At 42.9% G+C, this 12,516-nt stretch overlaps 1 protein-coding gene across 1 annotated transcript in view; it reads right to left on the bottom strand.

Annotated features, from left to right (window-relative positions):
• Positions 1 to 1,323: 1,323 nt before the first annotated feature.
• mcph1 (microcephalin 1) overlaps positions 1,324 to 12,516 on the bottom strand; it is a 62,593-nt gene continuing 51,400 nt past the window's right edge. Inside the window, exons 14-15 of the mRNA XM_084166622.1 lie at positions 2,698 to 2,935; positions 1,324 to 1,513 (exon numbers count right to left, since the gene is read on the bottom strand). Of these exons, the coding sequence (XP_084022748.1) occupies positions 1,449 to 1,513; positions 2,698 to 2,935 (303 nt within the window). The 3' untranslated portion in view covers positions 1,324 to 1,448. The remainder of the gene's footprint in view (positions 1,514 to 2,697; positions 2,936 to 12,516) is intronic.

The following is a 12,516-nucleotide window of genomic DNA, read 5'->3' as shown; positions in this document are numbered from 1 at the left end:
AAACAAGTTTTAATGACTCCAACCTAAGTGTATGTATACTTCCGACTTCAACTGTATATTGCGCAAATTGGTACGCAGCATTTGGATACGCTGTTTGCCTTGCACCACACAGATAGTTAAATATTCACCTTCTGCTACCATTTCTGTCAAGCCATCGACGCATACAATTTGATGCATACTTCAATAAATCCAACATATGCGCCACACAGAACGCACTGCAGCTGCCTCTGCAATGCAATGCTGCAAGGCAAACTGAGCGTTCCATTGAAAATGAATGTACTTCTGGTGTACCAAAATGCAATGACACTGTTGGTGTGATGGAGGCGTATGCCACTTGCCAACATTGTGCAATCTTATTGGTTTAAAGAAGAGTTCTGAGGTTGGTGGTTGCTAAGGGTGGATGACAGTTAATAAATGGGATCCTTGGGACATCCCATATCTGACATCACCCCCATTTAAGTTGACATTTAAAACTTATAAAAGGTCCAATGCAGCCGTTTTTATCTCAATATCAAATCATTTCTGGGTAACAATTAAGTACCTTACTGTGATTGTTTTCAATTAAAATGGTTTTAAAAAATTGGTTCTTAGCAAAGAGCAATTTCTCAAGCAAGAATTTTGCTAGATGTCTGGGAAGGGGTCTGAGTTGGGAGGGGTCTGAGTGGGGAAGGGAAAAACTGCAAATTATGTTATTGGCACAGGTTTGGAACTGTTATTGGTAACTAATTTACCGCCTGTTGATGTCCCCCAAAAACATTTCAGCCTGTCTTTTCAAACAACTCTTACACTAAAAGAGCATTATAATTTTCACAATTTCACAGTATTATTCCAACCTCAGTGTGGAAATATATATAAAACACAGGGAAATCACGTTTTTGGCTGCACTGGGCCTTGAAGGTTAAGGTTAGGTAAGGACGTCCCAAGGATCCCACATAGCACTAACCCTGGTGTCAGTTCCTGATGCAAGCAGCAGTAAAGCAAGATCTGCCTAAAACTAAGGCTGAGTTTTAAAGTTATTTTGGTAGTAGTGTGTGTCTGATGATACCTGACAAGTGTGTGACTCTGTGCTATACAGTATTGTACAAGCACTAGCCTGGTCCCAGATCAGTTTGTGTCATCTAACCAGCTATCTTTAATGCATAGTAAACTCCTATGACATAAAAGCAATGCTTTGACAATAGACTCATCTTTGAGTTGGAACTGACATGAGTGGATGGACTGAAATGACTAGTTTGTGACAAATAATCACAAATAGAGATGTCCTTATACTTCAGTATATATCAAACAAAAACCTGCAAAGTTATGCTGCGATGAGAACATTCTAACAAGGTAAACGTTTTATTAAATAGAATGCAATAACAGTAGAAAGTCACACTTCACGTTCAAGGGAAAAAAAGCCAAAAATGATTTCCATTTGTGTTCTCTCCATGTTTGGGTCCAACTTCATATTACTGGGACTTCCATTCCAAGTCATATTTCTCATATGGAAGTTGCTTGAGATGTGTGATACAATCTAGAGGAAAAAGTAAGTCAATGAATGCCATTGTTAAATAAGCATAATGAGACAGTAGGTAAAAACTTCAATCTACATAAATATTCTAAACTAAAGCCAAATGTAACACCACACCATCAAAAAAACTATCACAACATTTAGTAACATAATACAAATATTCATGAACATTTGGGGTAGATGCAACATGAGAAAAAAAATGTAAAGGGGTTTGAGTGAGAGGTGTACCTGGTATCTACAAGTGGCCATAGAGCTTTTCAAAGTGTGCACAGTTCCTAAGTAATTTCAATGCACTTTTATAACTCAAGGAAAGAGCATTCAACTATTATTAGGTGCTTTCTGGAGCTCTCCTAGCTGTTCCATTGAGGAACTGAAGCGAGCACAGTTTTTAGTTTGGAACGCAGCCCTGCATCCCCCCTTCACACAATTACTGTTGTTACACAATCCAAAACCAGTCCATTACAAATCGCAATCTGGGTAAGGTGGGCATCATTTGAAAGCTTATTCTATTGCCAACATGACTAGCAAAGTTATAAAATACAACCTTGCAGTGTTAGGCTTTCCCAAGGTACTTCAGAAAAACAAACATTTTGGTGCATATGGAATGATGTCATGAGTGCATTCAGGTGCGTCTTCCATGGCCATTTTCTTCACAACACAGCGAACATAGGCCCATTTAGTTTAGAATAACCTGGGGTATGACGCCATGTCATTCTTGTAACTGTACAACATCATTGCGATCATACATTTCGATGCTGTAAATGACATGAGTTGGAAATTTGAAGTGCACATTTAGACTCATGGGTGTGTGGTTTGCTTGTGTGACAAAGCCGTATTTATAATTCTCGACTTCTCATCTTTCAGAACACATTGAGGGCTCTTGATTTACAGCACTCCCCTCACTGAGACTACACCACAATGTGCAAATGTACCCAATTTGCGGGAAGGATGGGGGCATCTTCTTGTAGTGGGTGGTGCGCCGGTTTAGAACTTCTGTCTGTTGAATCCCATACATCCCTGTAAAGCGGAGACCCAGAGCCTGCTCTGACGTAATGTATACTATGTTACTGTACAGCCACTGTTACAATTTAAGTGCTTATCAGTGACGAAATCTACAATTTTCAACCTGTATATGGGATGGAGAGTAAAAGGGATACATATGAATTAACACTGGGCTGATATCTTACCCAGCACCCACTGCTCAGAGAGAATCCTGCTCCCTTCTGGTCTCTTGCCGTTGTACTCCCCTATGCAGAGGCCTGTCTGCCGGACCGTTTTGCAGACTGTGCCCCCACACAGCTGGATGAGCTCCACCAGGCTGTGGGTGGGGGGCTGGGTGTTCCGGGAGACAAACATCGCAGGCTGATTCAGGAAGAGGTCCTGCTGGTGCTCCCCTGCAGACAGGTGCTGCTGCAGACGGCAGATCTGGGAGGAGAGAGAACATGATAGGGTCTTAGATGGGATGTCTTTTCAGGAAGAGTGGAGTTGTTTGCAGTGGTGTTTTAAAAGAGCTCATCTTAATATACACTGCTCAAAAAAATTAAAGGGAACACTTAAACAACACAATGTAACTCCAAGTCAATCACACTTCTGTGAAATCAAACTGTCCACTTAGGAAGCAACACTGACTGACAATACATTTCAAATGCTGTTGTGCAAATGGAATAGACAACAGGTGGAAATTATAGGCAATTAGCAAGACACCCCCAATAAAGAAGTGGTTCTGCAGTTGGTGACCACAGACCACTTCTCAGTTCCTATGCTTCCTGGCTGATGTTTTGGTCACTTTTGAATGCTGGTGGTGCTTTCACTCTAGTGGTAGCATGAGACGGAGTCTACAACCCACACAAGTGGCTCAGGTAGTGCAGCTAATCCAGGATGGCACATCAATGCGAGCTGTGGCAAGAAGGTTTGCTGTGTCTGTCAGCGTAGTGTCCAGAGCATGGAGGCGCTACCAGGAGACAGGCCAGTACATCAGAAGACGTGGAGGAGGCCGTAGGAGGGCAACAACCCAGCAGCAGGACTGCTACCTCCGCCTTTGTGCAAGGAGGAGCAGGAGGAGCACTGCCAGAGCCCTGCAAAATGACCTCCAGCAGGCCACAAATGTGCATGTGTCTGCTCAAACGGTCAGAAACAGACTCCATGAGGGTGGTATGAGGGCCCGACGTCCACAGGTGGGAGTTGTGCTTACAGCCCAACACCGTGCAGGACGTTTGGCATTTGCCAGAGAACACCAAGATTGGCAAATTCGCCACTGGTGCCCTGTGCTCTTCACAGATGAAAGCAGGTTCACACTGAGCACGTGACAGACGTGACAGAGTCTGGAGACGCCGTGGAGAACGTTCTGCTGCCTGCAACATCCTCCAGCATGACCGGTTTGGCAGTGGGTCAGTCATGGTGTGGGGTGGCATTTCTTTGGGGGGCCGCACAGGCCTCCATGTGCTCGCCAGAGGTAGCCTGACTGCCATTAGGTACCGAGATGAGATCCTCAGACCCCTTGTGAGACCATATGCTGGTGCGGTTGGCCCTGGGTTCCTCCTAATGCAAGACAATGCTAGACCTCATGTGGCTGGAGTGTGTCAGCAGTTCCTGCAAGAGGAAGGCATTGATGCTATGGACTGGCCTGCCCGTTCCCCAGACCTGAATCCAATTGAGCACATCTGGGACATCATGTCTCGCTCCATCCACCAACGCCACGTTGCACCACAGAATGTCCAGGAGTTGGCGGATGCTTTAGTCCAGGTCTGGGAGGAGATCCCTCAGGAGACCATCCGCCACCTCATCAGGAGCATGCCCAGGCGTTGTAGGGAGGTCATACAGGCACGTGGAGGCCACACACACTACTGGGCCTCATTTTGACTTGTTTTAAGGACATTACATCAAAGTTGGATCAGCCTGTAGTGTGGTTTTCCACTTTAATTTTGAGGGTGACTCCAAATCCAGACCGCCATGGGTTGATAAATTTGATTTCCATTGATAATTTGTGTGTGATTTTGTTGTCAGCACATTCAACTATGTAAAGAAAAAAGTATTTAATAAGATTATTTCATTCATTCAGATCTAGGATGTGTTATTTTAGTGTTCCCTTTATTTTTATGAGCAGTGTAGCTAAAAGAGTAGTTATTCAGCAATGTACATTTTGTATATTTATTGTGTGTTTGCCAGACCATTAGTTGTCACAACTCAAGTGTGTTGCAGTGTTCTCTTTTCACAAGGAGGGGGCAGAAAAACACCTTGCATTTGTAAATACGTTGAACAAAAATATAAACGCAACATGTAAAGTGTTGGTCCCATGTTTCATGAGCTGAAATAAAAGATCACAGAAATTTTCCATACATACAAAAATCGTATTTTTCTCCAGTTTTGTGCACAAATTTGTTTAAATTCCTGTTAGTGAGCATTTCTCCTTTGCCAAGATAATCCATCCACCTGACAGGTGTGGCATCTCAAGAAGCTGATTAAACAACATGATCATTATACAGGTGCACCTTGTGCTGGGGACAATAAAATGCCACTCTAAAATATGCAGTTTTGTCACAACACAATGCCACAGATGTCTCAAGTTTTGAGGGAGCGTGCAATTTGCATGGTGACTGCAGGAATCTCCACCAGAGCTTTGCCAGAGAATTTAATATTAATTTCTCTACCATAAGCCGCCTCCAACTCGTTTTAGAGAATTTAGCAGGACGTCCAACCGGCTTCTCAACTGCAGACCAGGTGTATGGTGTTGTGTGGGCGAGTGGTTTGCTGATTTCAACGTTGTGAACAGATTGCCGCATGGTGGCGGTGGGATTATGGTGTGGGCAGGAATAAGCTACGGACAACAAACACAATTGCATTTTATCGATAGCAATGAATGCACAGAGTACCGTGACGAGTTCCTGAGGCCCATTGTGAGGCCCATATTTTTAAAGGTATCTGTGACCAACAGATGCATATCTGTATTCCCAGTCATGTGAAATCCATAGATTAGTTCCTAATGAATTTATTTCAATTGACTGATTTCCTTACAGAGTACTGTAACTCAGTAAAATCGTTGAAATTGTTGCATGTTGCGTTTATATTTTTGTTCAGCCACATTTCATACAGAGTTGCTGTTGTCATTATCTGTATAATCAAATGCCCTCCAAAAAGCTTGACCGAATCTGACCCCATCTACCATTTCCCCACTTGAAGAACAATCTACTAATTTGGTATCTTGACAAGTGTTGAATTGAAATAAAATGTATGTGAAATACAACACGATGTGTGAAAGGGATTTGAGGTTCGATATTGAAAATGAATGTGTCTGCCAGAGTGAACCATAAAAACCCTTAGCAGTAAAACGTGTTATAACAGGAGTCATGATGAATGATTACAGTAGTTTTTGTAATTTGGGGCCATGCTTATTGACTTGTAATGATTGAATATACAAAGAAAAAAAAAGCTAACTACATGGAAAGAACTCATTACACTTATTTTGTTTACTGCTTTCCATTGTGTCATTTTAGCAATGGATTTAATGTCTTAGGTTCATAACGGTGCACATTTTGGAAGTTGGACAAGGGGTAAAGCATTGTACCTTATACTAAACTTAATCTAATGGTGATCCCCTACTCAGACCAGGTAGACATTTACATTTCACTATGAGGACACATGTTGGTTACCTTGGACTTCAATCCACATCTCTGAGTGAGTAATACCCCTTTATCCACAGCCTCTAGGGGTGGACGATGGGAAGTAAGCCTTATTGTGCTGAGAATCTAAGGGATGACAGAAGTCCTATGACATTGGCTGACACAGCTCATAGCTTGCGGTTTCTCTGAGTAATACATCAAAGATTCAATACAATGCCATTCTCCGCACCTGGTTTTTACTTCCTTGGGTTGCGGTCCAGGCTCTCCATTCTACTTGCCTGAAAGCACTGAATGAGAACATACATGCAGTCTTCGCTGACATTGTGCTCCATCTTAAGACTACTGAGTGGTGCTCTAAACTACAGGGGAAGTCTGGAGTGCCGCTCCGTGTCCAGCATGGGTCGGTTGCAAGGCTGAAAGGGACAATCTGCTCCTTTTGAATGAGTGCCAGAAAACAGGCTTTAAAGCATTTTGGTCCTCCTCTGTACATAGCAGTAGCCTTTTTATCACTATATTACCAAGGGTTTGTCAAATGGTTCAGAGGGAGTGTGAACTTAGCATTAAAAAGTACACGGGCGTGATCCTAATGGTGGATTCATAATGAAGACATGAGGATTATCCGTGAAAACAGGGTCTTTAAATCAGGGAACACTGATTTGGACTGGGACAAGAATTCGGCCCTGGCATTTAATTATTATTTGAATTGGCTAGCCAGCTAGCTAACTAGCTAGCAACGAACAAAAGTATTGTTTATAAAATAGCTTTTAGTTGCCTGGCTTGCTAAGCTGACATTTACTGAATTCATTTTTAAATAGATGGGTTTATTGGCGTTAAAATTGAGAAAATATGCTATTTGGAGCACCAGGCTGCTGATGTCATGCAGAGGCTGTCGTTTTGTGTACTTTTTCATAACGACAAGTTTAATGTCGGACGACAATAGAATGTTCATGATGTCGCTATGACAATTGTCTACAGACAATATACGGACTGTAAACAAGCCATTAGGCTATATTGCAAATGAGTGCTGGTCATATGTGTTCCCTGAATCAACACCTACCCTGAGTGTTAATTACTACAGGATTCCAGACTAGCATTTTCCCCTGGTGTAGCTGGTGCCTCTAACTTTTACAGTTGGTGGCACTAGTGCCCAAAATCATGAGTAATCATGTAAAAGTCATCCATAGTGCTTTATTAAGAAGTGTAATAAATACACTACTGAGGTATTAAATAAATAAGTTGTTTCATCTAACACGTCCAAGCAGGAATGCATGACTCAAGATATTTTGGATGTGCAACCTAATCCAGTGATTTACATGAATTTTGGGTTTACAATTATACTAAGAAAATCCAGAATTCCCATATATTTTTTTATTAATTACATACATCTTCATTTGCACTAACTAATATCATAGGCCAATTAATTTGGGATTCAACACCTGAGAAAATGGAAACTCAAAAACCATTAACGAGATCGCTAACTGTAAATATAATACCCACTGCATAGTGCCCTCAAAGCTCATCACTAAGCTAAGGATCCTGGGACTAAACACCTCCCTCTGCAACTGGATCCTGGACTTCCTGACGGGCCGCCCCCAGGTGGTAAGGGTAGGTAACAACACATCTGCCACACTGATCCTCAACACGGGGGCCCCTCAGGGGTGCGTGCTCAGTCCCCTCCTGTACTCCCTGTTCACCCATGACTGCATGGCCAGGCACGACTCCAACACCATCATTAAGTTTGCCCTGGCTACTAATGCCCCCGCACATTGACTCTGCACCGGTACCCCCCTGTATATATAGCCTCCCTACTGTTATTTTATTTTACTTCTGCTCTTTTTTTCTCAACACTTTTTTGTTGTTGTTTTATTTTACTTTTTTATTTAAAATAAATGCAATGTTGGTTAAGGGATGTAAGTAAGCATTTCACTGTAATGTCTGCACCTGTTGTATTCGGCGCATGTGGCCAATAAAATTTGATTTGATTTGATTAGTAGCCATGTATTCATCCAACAGTAAACGTAATCTCCTAAAAAAAACTGCAGTTGTAGGCTACTAGCTATGAGATATATAGGCCTATGCCCTCACAATGGTAATTCACCTCAGCTCAGTAATGCCTGGCGAAAACCAAACACTGCATTCCACAGTAAGAACATCATACCAAAGGTCAAGCATGGTGGTGGTAGTGGTGGTGTGATGGTTTGGGGATGCTTTGCTGCCTCAGGACCTGGACGACTTGCCTTAATAGAAGGAACCATGAATTCTGCTCTGTATCAGAGAATTCTACAGGAGAATGTCAGACCATCCGTCTGTGAGCTGAAGCGCAGCTGGGTCATGCAGCAAGACAATGATCCAAAACACACAATCAAGTCTACATGAAAACTGCTAAAAAGCAACAAATTGGACGTTTTGGAATGGCCTAGTCAAAGTCCAGACCTAATCCCAATTGAGATGTGGCAGGACTTGAAACGAGCAGTTCATGCTTGAAAACCCACACGTCACTGAGTTAAAGCAGTTCTGCATGGAAGAGTGGGCCAAAATTCCTCCACAGCTACGTGAGAGACTGATCAACAACTACAGGAAGCATTTGGTTGGAGTCATTGCAGCTAAAGGTGGCACAACCAGTTATTGAGTGTAAGGGGGCAATTACTTTTTCACACAGGGGAATTGGGTGTTGCATAACTTTGTTTATGAAATAAATATGTAATTGTTATTTGTCCACTTATGTTCCCTTTATCTAATATTACGTTTTGGTTGAAGATCTGATAACATTCAGTATCACAAATATGCAAAAGTAGAGAAAATTAGAAAGGGGGCAAATACTTTTTCATAGCACTGTATTATATATATATATATATATATATATATATATATATAATACATATATATATATATACACTGCTAAAAAAAAATAAAGTGAACACTTAAACAACACAATGTAACTCCAAGTCAATCACACTTCTGTGAAATCAAACTGTCCACTTAGGAAGCAACACTGATTGACAATACATTTCACATGCTGTTGTGCAAATGGAATAGACAACAGGTGGAAATTATAGGCAATTAGCAAGACACCCCCAATAAAGAAGTGGTTCTGCAGGTGGTGACCACAGACCACTTCTCAGTTCCTATGCTTCCTGGCTGATGTTTTGGTCACTTTTGAATGCTGGCGGTGCTTTCACTCTAGTGGTAGCATGAGACGGAGTCTACAACCCACACAAGTGGCTCAGGTAGTGCAGCTCATCCAGGATGGCACATCAATGCGAGCTGTGGCAAGAAGGTTTGCTGTGTCTGTCAGCGTAGTGTCCAGAGCATGGAGGCCTTACCAGGAGACAGGCCAGTACATCAGGAGACGTGGAGGAGGCCGTAGGAGGGCAACAACCCAGCAGCAGGACCACTACCTCCGCCTTTGTGCAAGGAGGAGCAGGAGGAGCACTGCCAGAGCCCTGCAAAATGACCTCCAGCAGGCCACAAATGTGCATGTGTCTGCTCAAACGGTCAGAAACAGACTCCATGAGGGTGGTATGAGGGCCCGACGTCCACAGGTGGGGGTTGTGCTTACAGCCCAACACCGTGCAGGACGTTTGGCATTTGCCAGAGAACACCAAGATTGGCAAATTTGCCACTGGCGCCCTGTGCTCTTCACAGATGAAAGCAGGTTCGCACTGAGCACGTGACAAACGTGACAGAGTCTGGAGACGCCGTGGAGAACGTTCTGCTGCCTGCAACATCCTCCAGCATGACCGGTTTGGCGGTGGGTCAGTCATGGTGTGGGGTGGCATTTCTTTGGTGGGCCGCACAGCCCTCCATGTGCTCGCCAGAGGTAGCCTGACTGCCATTAGGTACCGAGATGAGATCCTCAGACCCCTTGTGAGACCATATGCTGGTGCGGTTGGCCCTGGGTTCCTCCTAATGCAAGACAATGCTAGACCTCATGTGGCTGGAGTGTGTCAGCAGTTCCTGCAAGAGGAAGGCATTGATGCTATGGACTGTTCCCCAGACCTGAATCCAATTGAGCACATCTGGGACATCATGTCTCGCTCCATCCACCAACGCCACGTTGCACCACAGAATGTCCAGGAGTTGGCGGATGCTTTAGTCCAGGTCTGGGAGGAGATCCCTCAGGAGACCATCCGCCACCTCATCAGGAGCATGCCCAGGCGTTGTAGGGAGGTCATACAGGCACGTGGAGGACACACACACTACTGAGGCTCATTTTGACTTGTTTTAAGGACATTACATCAAAGTTGGATCAGCCTGTAGTGTGGTTTTCCACTTTAATTTTGAGGGTGACTCCAAATCCAGACCTCCATGGGTTGATACATTTGATTTCCATTGATACTTTTTGTGTGATTTTGTTGTCAGCACATTCAACTATGTAAAGAAAAAAGTATTTAATAAGATTATTTCATTCATTCAGATCTAGGATGTGTTGTTTAAGTGTTCCCTTTATTTTTTTGAGCAATATATATATATATATATATATATATATATATATATATATATATATATATATATATATATATATATATATATATATATATATACACATACATACATACAGTGGGGAGAACAAGTATTTGATACACTGCCGATTTTGCAGGTTTTCCTACTTACAAAGCATGTAGAGGTCTGTCATTTTTATCATAGGTACACTTCACCTGTGAGACGGAATCTAGAACAAAAATCCAGAAAATCACATTGTATGATTTTTAAGTAATTCATTTTTCATTTTATTGCATGACATAAGTATTTGATACATCAGAAAAGCATAACTTAATATTTGGTACAGAAACCTTTGTTTACAATTACAGAGATCATACGTTTCCTGTAGGTCTTGACCAGGTTTGCACACACTGCAGCAGGGATTTTGGCCCACTCCTCCATACAGACCTTCTCCAGATCCTTCAGGTTTCGGGGCTGTCGCTGGGCAATACGAACTTTCAGCTCCCTCCAAAGATTTTCTATTGGGTTCAGGTCTGGAGACTGGCTAGGCCACTTCAGGACCTTGAGATGCTCTTACGGAGCCACTCCTTAGTTGCCCTGGCTGTGTGTTTCGGGTCGTTGTCATGCTGGAAGACCCAGCCACGACCCATCTTCAATGCTCTTACTGAGGGAAGGAGGTTGTTGGCCAAGATCTCGCGATACATAGCCCCATCCATCCTCCCCTCAATACGGTGCAGTCGTCCTGTCCCCTTTGCAGAAAAGTATCCCCAAAGAATGATGTTTCCACCATGCTTCACGGTTGGGACGGTGTTCTTGAGGTTGTACTCATCCTTCTTCTTCCTCCAAACACGGCGAGTGGAGTTTAGACCAAAAAGCTCTATTTTTGTCTCATCAGACCACATGACCTTCTCCCATTCCTCCTCTGGATCATCCAGATGGTCATTGGCAAACTTCAGACGGGCCTGGACATGCACTGGCTTGAGCAGGGGGACCTTGCGTGCGCTGTAGGATTTTAATCCATGACGGCGTAGTGTGTTACTAATGGTTTTCTTTGAGACTGTGGTCCCAGCTCTCTTCAGGTCTTTGACCAGGTCCTGCCGTGTAGTTCTGGGCTGATCCCTCACCTTCCTCATGATCATTGATGCCCCACGAGGTGAGATCTTGCATGGAGCCCCAGACCGAGGGTGATTGATCGTCATCTTGAACTTCTTCCATTTTCTAATAATTGCGCCAACAGTTGTTGCCTTCTCACCAAGCTGCTTGCCTATTGTCCTGTAACCCATCCCAGCCTTGTGCAGGTCTACAATTTTATCCCTGATGTCCTTACACAGCTCTCTGGTCTTGGCCATTGTGGAGAGGTTGGAGTCTGTTTGATTGAGTGTGTGGACAGGTGTCCTTTATGCAGGTAACAAGTTCAAACAGGTGCAGTTAATACAGGTAATGAGTGGAGAACAGGAGGGTTCTTAAAGAAAAACTAACAGGTCTGTGGAGAGCCGGAATTCTTACTGGTTGGTAGGTGATCAAATACTTATGTCATGCAATAAAATGCTAATTAATTACTTAAAAATCATACAATGTGATTTTCTGGATTTTTGTTTTAGATTCCGTCTCTCACAGTTGAAGTGTACCTATGATAAAAATGACAGACCTCTACATGCTTTGTAAGTAGGAAAACCTGCAAAATCAGCAGTGTATCAAATACTTGTTCTCCCCACTGTATATATATATATTCATACACATACAGTGGGGGAAAGAAGTATTTGATCCCCTGCTGATTTTGTACGTTTGCCCACTGACAAAGAAATGATCAGTCTATAATTTTAATGGTAGGTTTATTTGAACAGTGAGACAGAATAACAACAAATCCAGAAAAGACGCATGTCAAACATTTTATAAATTGATTTGCATTTTAATGAGGGAAATTAGTATTTGACCCCTCTGCAAAAC

Source organism: Coregonus lavaretus (genome assembly GCF_964263955.1).
Source record: "Coregonus lavaretus genome assembly, chromosome: 1".
Taxonomy (NCBI): Eukaryota; Metazoa; Chordata; class Actinopteri; order Salmoniformes; family Salmonidae; genus Coregonus; species Coregonus lavaretus.
This window is presented reverse-complemented; position numbering and strand designations above follow the sequence as displayed.